Source organism: Pleurodeles waltl, chromosome 10 (assembly GCF_031143425.1).
Source record: "Pleurodeles waltl isolate 20211129_DDA chromosome 10, aPleWal1.hap1.20221129, whole genome shotgun sequence".
Classification (NCBI taxonomy): domain Eukaryota; kingdom Metazoa; phylum Chordata; class Amphibia; order Caudata; family Salamandridae; genus Pleurodeles; species Pleurodeles waltl.
The window spans coordinates 14739666-14757262 of NC_090449.1; the positions used below are offsets into that span (position 1 = coordinate 14739666).

The following is a 17597-nucleotide window of genomic DNA, read 5'->3' on the forward strand; positions in this document are numbered from 1 at the left end:
CAGTGCAAGCGTCACTCACACACAGAACAGGTACAGCACAGACAGCAGCAGTGCAAGCCTCACTCACACAAAAGCTACAGCACAGACAGCAGCAGTGCAAGCCTCACTCACACAAAAGCTACAGCACAGACAGCAGCAGTGCACGCTTCACTCACACACAGAACAGGTACAGCACAGACAGCAGCAGTGCAAGCCTCACTCACACACAGAGCAGGTACAGCCCAGACAGCAGCAGTGCAAGCTTCACTCACACACAGAACAGGTACAGCACAGACAGCAGCAGTGCAAGCCTCACTCACACACAGAACAGGTACAGCACAGACAGCAGCAGTGCAAGCTTCACTCACACACAGAACAGGTACAGCACAGACAGCAGTGCAAGCCTCACTCACACACAACAGGTACAGCACAGACAGTAGCAGTGCAAGCGTCACACACACGCAGAACAGGTACAGCAGAGCCAGCAGCAGTGCAAGCTTCACTCACACACAACAGGTACAGCACACAGTAGTGCAAGCCTCACTCACACACAGCACAGACCGCAGCAGTTGAAGCTTCACTCACATACAGAACAGGTACAGCACAGACGGCAGCAATGCAAGCTTCACTCACATGAAAGCTACAGCACAGACAACAGCAGTGCAAGCCTCGTTCACACACAACAGGTACAGCACAGACAGCAACAGTGCAAGCCTCACTCACATACAGAACAGGTGTAAAGCACAGACAGCAGCAGTGCAAGCTTCACTCACACACAGAAGAGGTACAGCAGACATCGGTGCAAGGCTCGCTGACTCACAGAACAGGTACAGCACAGACAGCAGCAGTGCAAGCCTCACTCACATACAGAACAGGTACAGCACAGACAGCAGCAGTGCAAGCGTCACTCACACAAAAGCTACAGCACAGACAGCAGCAGTGCAAGCCTCACTCACATACACAACAGGTACAGCACAGACAGCAGCAGTGCAAGCCTCACTCACACACAACAGGTATAGCACACAGTAGTGCAAGCCTCACTCACACACAGCACAGACAGCAGCAGTGCAAGCCTCACTCACTCACATACAGAACAGGTACAGCACAGCCAGCAGCAGTGCAAGCCTCACTCTCACACAGAACAGGTACAGCACAGACAGCAGTGCAAGCCTCACTCACACACAGAACAGGTACAGCACAGGCAGCAGCACTGCACGCTTCACTCACACACAGAACAGGTACAGCACAGACAGCAGCAGTGGAAGCGTCACTCACACAAAAGCTACAGCAGCAGTGCAAGCCTCGCTCACATACACAACAGGTACAGCACAGCCAGCAGCAGTGCAAGCCTCACTCACACACACAACAGGTACAGCACAGACAGCAACAGTGCAAGCTTCACTCACACACAACAGGTACAGCACAGACAGCAGCAGTGCAAGCCTCACTCACACACAACAGGTACAGCACAGACAGCAGTGCAAGCCTCGCTGACACACAGAACAGGTACAGCACAGCCAGCAGCAGTGCAAGCTTCACACACACAGAAGAGGTACAGCACACAGCAGCAGTGCAAGCTTCACTCACACACAGAAGAGGTACAGCACAGACCGCAGCAGTGCAAGCTTCACTCACACACAGAACAGGTACAGCACAGACAGCAGCAGTGCAAGCTTCACTCACACAAAAGCTACAGCACAGACAGCAGCAGTGCAAGCCTCGCTCACATACAGAACAGGTGTACAGCACAGACAGCAGCAGTGCAAGCCTCACTCACACACAACAGGTAGAGCACACAGTAGTGCAAGCCTCACTCACACACAGCACAGACAGCAGCAGTGCAAGCCTCACTCCCTCACATACAGAACAGGTACAGCACAGACCGCAGCAGTGCAAGCCTCACTCACATACAGAACAGGTACAGCACAGACAGCAGCAGTGCAAGCGTCACTCACACAGAACAGGTACAGCACAGACAGCAGCAGTGCAAGCTTCACTCACACACAGAACAGCTACAGCACAGACAGCAGCAGTGCAAGCGTCACTCACATACACAACAGGTACAGCACAGACAGCAGCAGTGCAAGCCTCACTCACACACAACAGGTAGAGCACACAGTAGTGCAAGCCTCACTCACACACAGCACAGACAGCAGCAGTGCAAGCCTCAGTCCCTCACATACAGAACAGGTACAGCACAGTCCGCAGCAGTGCAAGCCTCACTCACATACAGAACAGGTACAGCACAGCCAGCAGCAGTGCAAGCCTCACTCTCACACAGAACAGGTACAGCACAGAGAGCAGCAGTGCAAGCCTCACTCACATACACAACAGGTACAGCACAGGCAGCAGCAGTGCAACTTCCCCCGTACACTGAATATGGAGTACATCAGGCTACAGCAGTGCAAGCTTCCTTCGCACACTGTATATAAAGTATATCAGGCAGCAGTAGTGCAAGCTTCCGTCATAGACTGAACATGGAGACCATCGGGCAGAAGTGCAAGCTTCCCTCATGCAGTGAACAGGGTGAACATCAATGAGCATTTGCAAGCTTCCGTCGTACACTGAACATAGAGTACACTAGGCAGCAATGTGGTGCCTTATGAACTAGGAAAAGAGCTGGAGCCATGAGTGAATACACCAAGTATGGTGCGAGAACTGGGGGTGTAGGCGTGGTGCCCTATGAACAAGGAATCAGCTGGATCTGTGATTGAAGTGCACTATGTACGGTGCAAGAAGAGGGAGTGCAAGTGTGGTGCCCTGTGAACGAGGGAACTGCGGGAGCCAAGACTGAAGAGCACAATGTATGATGCGAGAACTGGGGGTGTAGGTGAGGTGTGCTATGAATGAGGGAACAGCTGCAGTTGTGAGTAAAGAGCACAACGTACGGTATGAGAACTGGGGGTGCAAGTGTGGTGCCCTGTGAACAAAGGAACAGCTTTAGCAGTGAATGGCGAGCATAACGTATAGTGTAAGAATTGAGGGAATACGTTTGGTGACCTATGAACGAGGGAACAGTTGGAGGTGTAAGCAGAGCATACCTATAATACATCAGGGGGAAGGTTACAGTGCCTGCTTTGTACCCAGTCTCGTTTAGTTGTATGGCAGGCATTATCTTGTTAAATCCTTTCCAACCTTCACCGGAGAGCTGTTTTTGATCAGATGCTAGCCTGATGGTGCCACAGGAGGCCCTTGCAGAGAAATTACTCTACACCAATCCCTCAGCCACTGCATTCACAGGATTCTGAGATGACTTATTTGAGGTTACATATGTGCCTGTGATAACGAGAGCTTTGCATGTTGTGCAGTGTAAATACAGCTTTACTTCATGTGCAGCCCGAAAATAATTTACAGAAGAAGTTGTAAATTGTGAACTATACTTCTGGAGAAACGGCAGCCTGAGGACATCATGTTTAGTTGTGGGAGGTGTGCAGCGAGGATGCACCACTAACAGGAACTTGGGGTCAATCACCCCATCTTACAGATGAGGGTAGTTCTATGTCCAGGTGTGCCTGTGTATCAGGGGCTATGGTACCCCACATGGGCTTGGCATCAATGTGTGGTCTGGCATGGAACACCACTGGTCCGGTGGTCGCCCTGTCCTAGGGTGCATGTCTGCCCTGGACTCTGTCTAGCCAGTGCTGCAGTCTCTTGCTTGATGACTAGAAAGACAGGGCCCTGCCCCTTCCACCTCCAAGAGGTAAGCTTTGTTTGAAGTCTTCTCAGTTTGGAAGGGAGGTTAGGCCTGGGCTGTTCGCGGGTGACGCCATCAGACTTCTTCTAGTCCGGAATGTTTCTCCTTGTGTGGTCACAATTGCAGGAAAAGAACATGGGTGTTGCAGAGCCTGGTGGACTCTGCTCCCCTGCGTTGGAGACCGGAGAGGATAGCGGGAGGATATTGCCATGATCCAGAAAGTTATGAACCACCAGTAGCTCTGGTGCACATGGCATACCTTTGTCATGTATGTTCTGCTGTCTCCTCCTACCACCCGGGCGCTCACATCATGTGCCATGTATGTTAATGAGGATCTGGTAACACCATTCTGACCGATGCCCCTGCTTACTCTGGTATTGGAACTTTCATAGATTCACATGCTTGAATCATTCCCCGTCGTCGGGATGGGAGTCCCCGGTACCTTAGAAAAGACAATGTCCCCAAAGACATAACAGCAATAACTTACAGCTCTACTTTTAAGTACTCTATCCAAGTCCTTATGTAAAAAGGACCAAACTGCCAGCATTAACCAATCCGATAACTCCACCCTCTAGATCCCTCCTGAGAGAAGCTCCAGGTCCTCAGATTTTTCTACCGCACGTCGTGGTAGGGCGTCTCCACTGAGATCTTCCCATTTTTTTCCTGTTGAAGTAGATTTTGCCACTACATCTGGGTTTATTATCTTGTTTCCTGTTCACACTCCGCATATCTGGAGCCTGACATTATCAGCATAATGTCTGACAGAGAGAGGAAAAGTCTCTTCAGGGCCTGCAGTGCATGTGGAAAGAAAAGACTCCACATAGAGACTGTATATACTGCCTCTATCCTGATTCCTATTCTGCTGCTGAATACAAGGTATGTCATACCTTTTCCTAAAAAACTCTAAAGGATAGAGAGGGAAGAGGGTCATATGGCTCCAAAAGCTTAAAACAAGGAAGAACCCGGTCTCGGATTCTGACAGTGAGGAATCTTCCTGGTCTTCTAAAAAGTCCCAAAAGGGGAAAAGATTGCCTCACTCTGAAAAGGGTTCAGGGCAACCCTCAAAAGCTTTTAAAATGACCTATCCGGGGTCTGGTGAAGGCCGCAGTGTGTTGACATCACCTCATGAGAGAAAATCTTCATCAAAGTCTAAACACCGGCCTTCAACTTCAGGTGTCTAAACCTTCTTCAGAGCCTTTCACGCCTCAACTGAAAATGATTACTGCCTTTAAAAAGCCTTCTTGAGCCCTGGATGACAGAATGTCGACGACGACCCTACTATCAACAAAGTCATCGTAGTCGACGAGAATATATACGGCGGCTGTATCAGCGACTACAACGTCCACGATTACCAGCCTATCGACTATTGCTTCCTGCTCGTCGACTAAGTCTCCATCAATGTTAAGTCCAGACCGTCAACGTTGAAGATAAGGATGTCGTGGATTGACGCCGCCGTCTATACCATAGATGACGAAGATTCCGGTGACGACAGCATTGTTGACGACACAGTCGACGGAGACCAGAGGCAGACCTTCGCAGATTGAAACGACTTTGTCTACGACCTCATCAACGGCACCGTTGTCGACACTGTCGATGAGGAGAAAGATTCAGGCCTTGACTGGAAAAGGGGATATAACTCCGCATGCCACATCTCCAAGTAAGGTCATACCTTTACTTCCGGCCCATTTACTGGAGGAGGATTCGGATGATGATGGGCCGTTTGGGGCAGCTCATAGTCCTTCCCAGCTCCATGTTAAGTGCCAAGATGATGAAGAATATTACAAGCTGTATTATTTTCCTCAGAGAGACCAATAAGGTGTGCCAGAGGATATATGGTGTGTATGCCAAGTTCCCTTATCTCTGATCTCCAGCTTATGTTGTCAGACTACAAAAAAAGGTTTTCGTTGGCACCACAGTCAGAGAAAATCCCAACGGAACCCCCACCGTCGATACCTTCCACCCCAGTACCACAACCTATGTTGTCGCCTAGATTGGCGAGGAGTACACCCAGCAGAGAACCTTTTATGCAAGTTACAGACTCCTAGGATGAGGGGAGAGAGGAAGAGGAGCTCCGGGACACGCAATCTGATTGGGACAACTATATATTACCAACCCCATTATCTCCATTGCCTACTCCGGTGGATTTACCCCCAGGAGACATTGGGGGTTTCCATAATCTACTTGAAAGGGCGGCAAAGAGATTCATGCTGCCTGTGCCATCTAAGCAAATGGACTGCTTCCTATACGATTTTAAGGAGCCCTTTCAAAAGAGTATACACTCCATACCCGTAGTAAATTACATCTGGGAGGAAGGTCTGAAAGTAATGAAAAACCCAGCTACGGTGATGGCAGTCTTAGCAAGGTTTGACAAAAAGTATAAGGCTCCAGAAGATACTCCAACTTGTCTCATTGGCCACCCGAAGCCAGGCTCAGTCATAACCCAGGCAGCACAGAGGCGTTCAAAGAATCCATCAACGCCAATTTCAGCGCTCCCAGACAAGGAAGGTAGAAGGCTGGACAACATTAGGAAGCAGTTTTCCTCTGTCAGCGCTTATAGTGAGAGCAGCGTACTCTTTGGCAATTTTGGGCAGATACGACAGGCAATTATGGGCAGATATTGATGCCCTCAGCAGACTAACATCCTCCTGTCACGAATGGGTGCTGAACCAAGAGGCGCTCAACCAGGTCTTTAAGAAATGGGGAAAGCCCAACCTAGATCTCTTCGTAACTCCGTAGAACACCAAATGCCATTTTTATGCAAGCTGGGATCACCATCTGGCCTTGTTGGGGGAATGCCTTTTCGATGGCATGGTACGGAATATTTGCCTACGCTTTTCCATCTATTCCCCTGATTTCAAGAGATTAGTCTGCAACATCAAGAGAACGTTGCAGACTAATCCTGATAGCTCCATATTGGCCTTGCCAACATTGGTTTTCGTAACTGCTCCTCTTTTCAGAGAAAGACCGCATTCCACTGACAGTCTCTCCACAGCTCCTGACAAGGAACGAGGTTCAAGTCTTGCATCCGGACCCCAGCTCACTAAAGTTATCAGCTTGGCTCCTGAAGACGATGAGTTTGCCCATTTACCCCTAATGTACGAGAATACTTTCAAAGGCCACAGCGGATAGCACAAACAAATCATACTCTCTGAAATGGAAAAGGTTTTGTTAATGGTATCAGTAAGAACAGATTGATCCACTATTGTCGCCCCCAGAGGAGATATTCCCCTATCTCCTCCATCTGGCATTAACTGTGTTAGCTCATGCATCCATCAGAGTGCACTTGGCGGACATATCTCGTTTCAGACGTTCCCCGACATCTCCGTCTTTATGGTCCTCAAGGTTGATAAAACCATTTCTAAAAGGACTCTTTAGAGTTTTTCCGCCAGTAAGACCTCCTGGCAACTCAACACGGTTCTAGCTCAGCTTATGAGACATCCATTTGAACTCATTCACAAATTGGAATTGAAATACTTATCGTGGAAAGTAGCTCTTCTGATGGTCCTTACGTTTACTAGACGCATCAGCGAAATCCAGGCTCTAACCGTTCAAGAGCCTTTCCTTCAATTTAAGCATGACAGTGATACTTCCCAAAATGTGTTCCAAAAGTTCCATCAGACTTTCACATTAACGAGCCTTTGGTCTTGAAGTCTTTCTTCCTAAATTCATCATTTCTGGCAGAAAGGGCTCTTCATTAGTTAGACATCAAAGGGAATATTAAGTTGTATTTGGAGGAAACCAACCATTTTGGCAAGTCAAAACCGTTATTTGTCGCTTATAGCACCCCGCGAAAGGGCCAAGCCCTTTCGAAACAAGGAACAGCTAGATGGATAGTAGTTGCTATAAAGTTTTGTCACCAAGCAGCTGTGAGCCTTTACTATCCTCAGTACGGGCACATTCCACAAGATCTGTCTCAACATTGATGGCACTTTTCACAGGTGTACCCCTACAAGACATTTGCAGAGCGGCCACCTGGAAAAGTACAAACACATTTACAAGACACTGCTGTCTGGATGCCATACCTCGAGGAGATGTAACGGTAGGACTGGAGGTCCGGAGGCATCTGTTCCAGTAACGGTGCGCTAGCTCTACCTCCATCCATCCTTCTTTTCTAGTACTGCACATTGCATATTTTAATAGTTGTACTTTGTAGATAGAGTTGTTGCCGGACATGAATATTATGCTCATAAGTAACAGCATTTTTACATGTTAGAATACTATTAAGCCTTCTCAGTTAAGATAGCTATCTGTCAGTAATTACAACGATTTATTGTCAATGCAATGTGCTGTAATTACTGCTTTATAGTCTGATTCCAGCATGTGAATCTATGAAAGTTCCAATACTGGAGTAAGGAAATGAGTTAATTATCTGTAACTATAGTTATCCAGTATTGGAATCTTTCATAGATTCACATGCGACCCACCCACCTCCCCGGGGAAGCTCACTTTTCTTTACTTTCTCGATCAACTTTTTTATGATACGCACTAGTGCTTAGAAAATCTGAGGTACTGGAGCTTCTCTCACGAGGGTTCTAGAGGGTGGGGTTATCTGATTGGTTAACACTGCAGTTTGGTCCTTTTTACATAAGGACTTGGATAGATTACTTAAAAGTAGAGCTGTAAGTTATTGCTGTTATGTCTTTGGGGACATTGTCCTTTCTAAGGTACCGGGGACTCCCATCTTGACGACGGGGAATGATTCAAGCATGTGAATCTATGAAAGATTCCAATACTGGAGAACTATAGGTTTGGTGGCATGTGTAGCTGCAGATACACATGCTGTGCATAGTCCGCCGTCTGGTGTTGGGTCGGAGTGTTACAAGTTGTTTTTCTTTGAAGAAGTCTTTTCGAGTCACGAGACCGAGGGACTCCTCCCACTTTGGTTCCATTGCGCATGGGCGTCGACTCCATCTTAGATTGTTTTTTTTCCGCCATCGGGTTCGGACGTGTTCCTTTTCGCTCCGTGTTTCGGGTCGGAAAGTTAGTCAGAATCAACGGAAAATTCGTCGGTATTGTTTCGTTCGGAATCGGGATAGTTAGGGCAAATCGACACCGAGCCTTAAAGAGCTCCGGTAACCCTTTGGGGTATTTTCGATCCCCCGTCGGGGCCTGGTCGGCCCGACCGTGTGCAACATCGAGACTGATGGAACGGACCCCGTTCCGATTCTGTCCTAAATGCCACAGTAAATATCCTTATACAGACCAACATTTGGTCTGTAACTTGTGCCTGTCCCCCGAGCACAAGGAAGAGTCGTGTGAGGCCTGTCGCGAGTTTCGGTCGAGAAAAACGCTTAGGGACCGAAGAGCCAGGAGGTTACAGATGGCTTCCACGCCGACAGGACAACAAGGGTTCGAGGAGGAAGAAGAAGAAGAAACTTTCTCCATCCGCAATTCGGATTCCAAAGAATTCGACGTCGACGAGCAACCAACCGTGAGTAAGACGTCGAAAGAAAGAACACACGAAAAAACAGACAAAGCCCAGGGGACGCCACTGCCAATAGGCCATGTCTCAACCCATAAAGTAGTTGGCCGTCCATCGGCACCGAAAAAGGGCAAGCTGGTGCCGAGATCGTCCGACTCAGGTCGAGACACAGGCACGCAGCAATCTCGGGACCGAGAAAGTGCCGCACAAAAGGGTCGACACCGAGACAGCGGCACCGAGGCTGCTCGGCACCGAGACAGCGGCACCGAGGCTGCTCGGCACCGAGACAGCGGCACCGAGGCTGCTCGGCACCGAGACAGCGGCACCGAGGCTGCTCGGCACCGAGACAGCGGCACCGAGGCTGCTCGGCACCGAGACAGCGGCACCGAGGCTGCTCGGCACCGAGACAGCGGCACCGAGGCTGCTCGGCACCGAGACAGCGGCACCGAAGCTGCTCGGCACCGAGAGGGTACGACACCGAAAAAGAGAAAGATCTCGTCGGAGCCGAAAACGCCCAGCAACCAAACCGAAAGCCAGTTCCTACTCAGAGGAACAATCACTGTCCTCCCAACTACAAAGACACAGATTTGAGGAGGAATTACAAACAACGGATGTAGATCACACACAAAAGCGGATCTTTATACAAAGTGGTACAGGGAAGATCAGCACTCTTCCACCCCCCCCCGCCCCCCCCAAATCAGAAGAAAAAGGAAACTAGATTTCCAACAACAAGAAAAGACACCACAAGCAAAAGTGGTAAAGAAGGTAACTCCACCACCCTCTCCACCACCGGCAACTCATATATCGCCGGCACAGACTCCGCCACAATCACCAGCACATACCACCATGAGCCAAGATGATCAGGACGCATGGGATCTCTATGACGCTCCAGTATCGGACAAAAGCCCTGAGTCGTACCCCACTAAGCCCTCACCACCTGAGGACAGTACAGCATATGCACAGGTGGTAGCTAGGGCAGCAGAGTTTCATAATGTATTGCTACATTCAGAGCCTATCGAGGATGACTTCCTCTTTAACACCCTGTCCTCCACCCATAGCAATTATCAAAACCTTCCTATGCTCCCGGGAATGCTAAGGCACGCTAAACAGATTTTTAAGGAGCCAGTTAAAAGCAGAGCAATAACTCCAAGGGTGGAGAAGAAATACAAGGCACCGCCCACAGACCCTGCTTTTATTACATCACAACTGACACCAGATTCAGTAGTCGTAGGAGCAGCTCGTAAAAGAGCCAACTCGCAGACATCAGGCGACGCACCACCTCCAGACAAGGAGAGCCGCAAGTTTGATGCAGCCGGGAAAAGGGTTGCAGTACAAGCTGCAAATCAGTGGCGCATCGCCAACTCGCAAGCACTCCTAGCGCGATATGACAGAGCCCATTGGGACGAGATGCAGCATCTCATCGAGCACCTCCCCAAAGAATTCCAGCAACGGGCAAAACAAGTGGTTGAAGAGGGACAGAATATATCCAACAACCAAATCCGTTCTTCTATGGATGCAGCAGATACAGCTGCAAGAACAATAAATACTGCTGTAACAATAAGGAGGCACGCATGGTTGCGCACATCCGGCTTCAAACCTGAGATACAGCAGGCAGTGCTCAATATGCTGTTCAATGAATAGCAATTGTTTGGCCCAGAAGTGGACACTGCAATTGAAAAATTAAAAAAGGACACTGACACAGCTAAAGCCATGGGCGCACTCTATTCCCCGCAGGGCAGAGGCACATTTGGCACATTTCGCAAAACTACTTTCAGAGGAGGGTTTCGAGGTCAAGCCACAGAAGCCAGCACCTCACAATCAAGACCACCTCCCTACCAGGGACAATATCAAAGGGGTGGCTTTCGGGGCCAATACAGAGGGGGCCAATTCCCAAGAAACCGGGGAATTTTCAAGGTCCAAAAGCCACTCCAAATAAACAGTGACTCACAGGTCACACAACCCCTTCACACAACACCAGTGGGGGGGAAGACTAAGCCAGTTCCACAAATCATAGGAAGAAATAACAACAGACACTTGGGTCTTAGCAATTATCCAACATGGTTATTGCATAGAATTTCTCCAACTCCCTCCAAATGTCCCACCGAAAACACACAATATGTCAAAACAGCATATAGACCTTCTAGGACTAGAAGTTCAAGCATTACTGCAAAAAGACGCAATAGAATTAGTACCAAAAACACAAAAGAATACAGGAGTTTACTCACTGTACTTTCTAATACCAAAAAAGGACAAAACTCTGAGGCCAATATTAGATCTCAGAACACTAAACACCTACATCAAATCAGACCACTTTCACATGGTCACGTTACAAGACGTAATACCACTACTGAAACAGCAAGATTACATGACAACGTTAGATCTAAAAGACGCGTATTTCCATATACCAATACATCCCTCGCACAGGAAATACCTAAGGTTCGTATTCAAAGGAATACAATACCAATTCAAAGTGTTGCCATTCGGAATAACAACAGCACCAAGAGTCTTTACAAAATGTCTAGCAGTAGTAGCTGCACATATCAGGAGGCAGCAAATACACGTGTTTCCGTACCTAGACGATTGGTTAATCAAAACCAACTCGCTAACAAAGTGTTCACACCACACAGATTATGTTATACAAACCCTTTACAAACTAGGTTTCTCCATCAACTATGCAAAGTCCCACCTTTTGTCTCGTCAAACACAGCAATACTTAGGAACGACAATCAACACAACAAAAGGGATAGCCACTCCAAGTCCACAAAGGGTTCAAAATTTTCACAAGGTGATACAAGCTATGTATCCAACACAAAAGATACACGCAAAGATGGTATTAAAACTCCTAGGCATGATGTCCTCATGCATAGCCATTGTCCCAAACGCAAGATTGCACATGCGGCCCTTACAACAGTGCCTAGCATCACAATGGTCACATGCACAGGGTCAACTTCTAGATCTGGTGTTGATAGACCGCCAAACATACCTCTCGCTTCTATGGTGGAACAGTACAAATTTAAACAAAGGGCGGCCTTTCCAAGACCCAGTGCCACAATACGTGATAACAACAGATGCTTCCATGACAGGGTGGGGAGCACACCTCAATCAACACAGCATACAAGGACAATGGGACGTACATCAAAGAAAGTTTCATATAAATCACCTAGAATTGTTAGCAGTATTTCTAGCGTTGAAAGCATTCCAACCAATGATAACCCACAAATACATTCTTGTCAAAACAGACAACATGACGACAATGTATTATTTAAACAAACGGGGGGAACACACTCGACACAGTTGTGTCTCCTAACACAAAAAATATGGCATTGGGCAATTCACAACCATATTCGCCTAATAGCACAGTTTATTCCAGGGATCCAGAACCAGCTAGCAGACAATCTCTCTCGGGATCACCAACAGGTCCACGAATGGGAAATTCACCCCCAAATCCTGAACACTTACTTCCAAATTTGGGGAACACCTCAAATAGATCTATTTGCAATAAAAGAAAACGCAAAATGCCAAAACTTCGCATCTAGGTACCCACAACGCGAATCTCAAGGGAATGCTCTATGAATGAATTGGTCAGGGATATTTGCGTACGCTTTTCCCCCTCTCCCTCTCCTTCCATATCTAGTAAACAGATTGAGTCAAAACAAACTCATACTAATAGCACCAACATGGGCAAGACAACCTTGGTATACCACACTACTAGACCTGTCAGTAGTACCTCATGTCAAACTACCCAACAGGCCAGATCTGTTAACACAACACAAACAACAGATCAGGCATCCAAACCCAGCATCGCTGAATCTAGCAATTTGGCTCCTGAAATCCTAGAATTTGGACACTTAAACCTTACACAAGAGTGTATGGAGGTCATAAAACAAGCTAGAAGACCATCCACTAGACACTGCTATGCAAGTAAATGGAAAAGATTTGTTTGTTACTGCCATAATAATCAAGTCCAACCATTGCATGCATCTCCAAAAAATGTAGTAGGATATTTACTACATTTACAAAAATCAAATCTAGCTTTCTCTTCCATAAAAATACATCTCGCAGCAATATCTGCTTACCTGCAGATTACTCATTCAACTTCCCTATTTAGAATACCTGTCATTAAAGCGTTTATGGAGGGCCTAAAGAAAATTATACCACCAAGGACACCACCTGTTCCTTCATGGAACCTCAACATTGTCTTGACAAGGCTCATGGGTCCACCTTTCGAACCCATGCATTCTTGTGAAATGCAATACTTAACGTGGAAAGTTGCATTTCTCATTGCCATCACATCTCTAAGAAGAGTAAGTGAAATACAGGCGTTTACCATACAAGAACCATTTATTCAAATACACAAACATAAGGTCGTTCTAAGAACAAATCCAAAATTCTTACCAAAGGTTATCTCACCATTCCACTTAAACCAAACGGTGGAATTACCAGTGTTCTTCCCACAGCCAGATTCAATAGCTGAAAGAGCACTACATACATTAGACATCAAAAGAGCGCTAATGTACTACATTGACAGGACAAAAGAAATTAGGAAGACAAATCAACTGTTTATTGCCTTTCAAAAACCTCATACAGGAAATCCAATTTCAAAACAAGGTATCGCCAGATGGATAGTAAAGTGCATCCAAACCTGCTATCTTAAAGCAAAAAGAGAACTGCCTATTACACCAAAGGCACACTCAACCAGAAAGAAAGGTGCTACTATGGCCTTTCTCGGAAATATTCCAATGATCGAAATATGTAAGGCAGCAACATGGTCTACGCCTCATACATTTACTAAACACTACTGTGTAGATGTGCTAACTGCACAACAGGCCACAGTAGGTCAAGCCGTACTAAGAACTTTATTTCAAACTACTTCCACTCCTACAGGCTGAACCACCGCTTTTGGGGAGATAACTGCTTACTAGTCTATGCACAGCATGTGTATCTGCAGCTACACATGCCACCGAACGGAAAATGTCACTTACCCAGTGTACATCTGTTCGTGGCATTAGTCGCTGCAGATTCACATGCACCCACCCTCCTCCCCGGGAGCCTGTAGCCGTTTAGAAGTAGATCTTGAACATTTGTACATTTGTAAATATATTACATTAAACCTTCATTTTGTACATACGTATTTATTCCATTGCATGGGCACTATTATTAGCATACACAACTCCTACCTCACCCTCTGCGGGGAAAACAATCTAAGATGGAGTCGACGCCCATGCGCAATGGAACCAAAGTGGGAGGAGTCCCTCAGTCTCGTGACTCGAAAAGACTTCTTCGAAGAAAAACAACTTGTAACACTCCGACCCAACACCAGACGGCGGACTATGCACAGCATGTGAATCTGCAGCGACTAATGCCACGAACAGATGTACACTGGGTAAGTGACATTTTCCTTATAGTTACAGGTAGGTAACTCATTTCCTTACGATACCCACGTGTGTCGAAGCGTGGCATGTTGGTTCGCTCAAGAAGAGGCCACGCATTCAGGGCACAAGTCCTTATAAAGCACAGGCACACAGAGGACCTTGTTGGAATGAATTGGAGTGTTTTTCTGAAGCTTGTGGTTGGTCGATGTTGGACATGTCTTCAGTGGCTTTCAAAACTGTGCAAGGGGCATCAGTCACACACTAGCGGTGTCTGTCCGTCCCACGATCGCGGTGCCTGTCTCACATTTCAGCATCTCCTCGTGTTTCCTCTCTCCAGGTCGAGGAAGGTATGCACCTCCTAATCACAGGCCCCAACGGCTGCGGCAAGAGTTCCCTCTTCCGGATCCTGGGAGGGTTGTGGCCTGCCTACAAGGGCGTGCTGTACAAGCCCCCTCCCCAGCACATGTTCTACATCCCGCAGAGGTGAGTGTTGGTCGCACCCGAATACCACAGAGTGCGGGCAGAGAAGGGCAGTACTTGGCAGGGGGAGGGGATGTTTTAATCATTGAAATACCGATTTGGCCATACAAACACGATAGACTAAACTATTGACTCTATTAATCAACATCTATTTAGTGATTGAGTGTAAGGCATACTTCCTGTACCTATATGTTGTTGTTTCTAAAGCCCCTTCCAGTTTAGGAGCTGGGCTGGCTCCCGCTGCAGAGTCCCTGTCGCCAGGCACCTCTGCCAGTGAATACTGTGGTTAACCCCTTGAGGACGGGTAAGGCGTGCAGATCATAGTGCTGATGAATAGCCATAAATAGTGTTGTTTAGAAGAATGCAACATTGAGAGAGAGAGAGATATGCCACAGTTTACATATGTGGAAGTGAGATCCAGAACTAAATGCACATGTGAGTGGTGCACAGGCTGTGCTTCCAGGGTCTATCCGCTCCAGCTGCCCAGCTTCGGGCACACTGCCCGCGTGCATTCTTCCCTGAACCTAGAAGCAGAATGTTTTGAATAAAAAAAAAATAAAAAAATACACTTGCATATGTGGACATAGTTAGTCTTAAAATGAAAGCAATTTTTTTTTTTTTTTTTTTTTTAATTTATTGTCCATCTGGAAACGTACAGGACCCGACCAACTCATTTTCAGGTATCCCAGACTTCCAATTCCTACCCTCATATATAGTTAATGCAATTCAGAAACGCTCCTATGTGCTCTTTAAATTTAAGGATACATCGCAAGACAAATGTGAACAGACAACCGTGGGTGCAGTATCTGGAGAAGGCCCGAGAAGTTTGGCAAATGCTTGTGAGGATGTAAAATGCAGTGCACAGGCTCTCCATGAGGGACGTTTGCAGAGTGCTGTAGCAGGTGGTCTCCTGTGGCCAGTGTCCCACCTTGTTGAGATAGGAAGGGATCGGGCACCCTGCACCTCAGAGCTAATGTCTGTTCATAAAGTAGACCTGTGTGTAAATATTACAGGGAACATTTCTTTTATGCTCAGAGCCACAGTTGGCAAACTCAATGTGAATACAGTGGTGTATGCTGTTGTGAAATTCAAATACAGCTGAGACTTTGAGGATAAAAGTACTTACTGTTGCATCATCCGAGTCCACAGCAGGGAGATGTCATTTGTGGCCTGCTGCCCAGGTCACTGGTCTAATGTTCAGGGAACACCAAAACCGAAGCAATCAGTCCGTTTTCTGGGTGTGGGTTTTTTTTTTTTTTTTTAATTCATTTTTTTACATAGGAAAGCATCCATGTGGGCTTCTCATAATAGACCTCAAACCAGACCTCATCGAACAAAGGCAGGCCTCGAAAAATCATAAAAATGTTACTAGACCTTGTAGAAATCTGGCCTGGTGTGTGGTGGACACCTATGGTGTTGTCACCCTATACCAGGTCCAGGTATCTCCTATTAGTAATTGAGAGCATGTCTAGGGAGCCAGGGCTTTCTAGAGGTAGCTGTGGGTGAGCAGCCAAGACTTATCTAGGAGACATGCAAAGCTAATGCAATACCACTGAAGTCACACAGCATTTACACACATGAAAGAACCACACAGTGTTACAAAAATAAAGGTACTTTATTGCAGTAGCACTGAACTAGATTACTTATAGGCAGTCCTCCAACTGGAGGTAAGTACACACTATATATACATGGTAAGTATTAGAAATTAACATAGAACAACAACAGGCATTACAACAGATAGCAGAAAATATTTAGGGACCTAGGGAAGAGCCAAATCATATACTAAAATAGTGTGTGAAGTTAGGTCCCCCACCCAACGATGTGGAATACATAGAAGGGAGCTTGGAGAATTTGGGATCTCCAAAGGTGAGTACCTAGATGACCCCTAACAATCAGGAGAGCAGAGGAAAATTACCTGGTCTTCCCAAAGACTCACAAGGGGACTTGGAAAAGGAAGATTGCAAGACCAGGATCAGTCTGGTGGAACCCAACCATAGAGTCTGGAAGAAAAGGACCTAAAAAAGGAGGAGACAGAATCCAGCCACTGCCCACCCTTCTGTGTATGAGGATCCGGGTTGACTAGGGAAGATGATCAGCTGTAGAGCCCAGGAGCTACAGGGAGGTCCTTGGAGGCGTGCGGATGTCCCACACCGGTCGCTGGGTTGCAGATGGTCAGTGGTTAGGAGGACCACCAACAAGCCTTGGCAAATGCAAATCTGGGCAGAAGTTGATTTGCGCGAAGAGGTGGACCAGCAAGGTCTAGGGGACTCAACCCTTGGAGGATAGTCTGAGCTGACACTCAGCAGTCGGGAGAGTCAGCAGAAACAGTTGCAGCCCCCACAGGCAACCCACTAGCAGCAGGCACTGCCAAGTTGCAGTGAGGCCCAGTCAGCATTTCTGGAGAGGAGTCCATATCACTGGAGTAGCAGAGGCGAGACTGACCTTGCAAGGATGAAATGATGGAGGCTGGGGCTACTTGGAGCCTGGAAATCCCTTGGAGCAGGAGTCAACAAGCCTTAGTTGCTGCAAGAGTAGCTGTGCACAGGGGTACTGTCCTGCAAGGAGAGGCAAGGGCTCATCATCTCCCAAGATGGACAGAGGGCAGAGAGGACCAAGACGACCACTCTGGACCCACCACCTGTGTTGGAGT

General features: G+C 47.3%; 1 protein-coding gene across 1 annotated transcript in view; it reads left to right on the forward strand.

The window, feature by feature from the left end:
* ABCD1 (ATP binding cassette subfamily D member 1) overlaps positions 1-17597 on the forward strand; it is a 135725-nt gene that overhangs the window by 84612 nt on the left and 33516 nt on the right. Inside the window, exon 6 of the mRNA XM_069209415.1 lies at positions 14805-14950. Coding sequence (XP_069065516.1) covers positions 14805-14950 — 146 coding nt within the window. The remainder of the gene's footprint in view (positions 1-14804; positions 14951-17597) is intronic.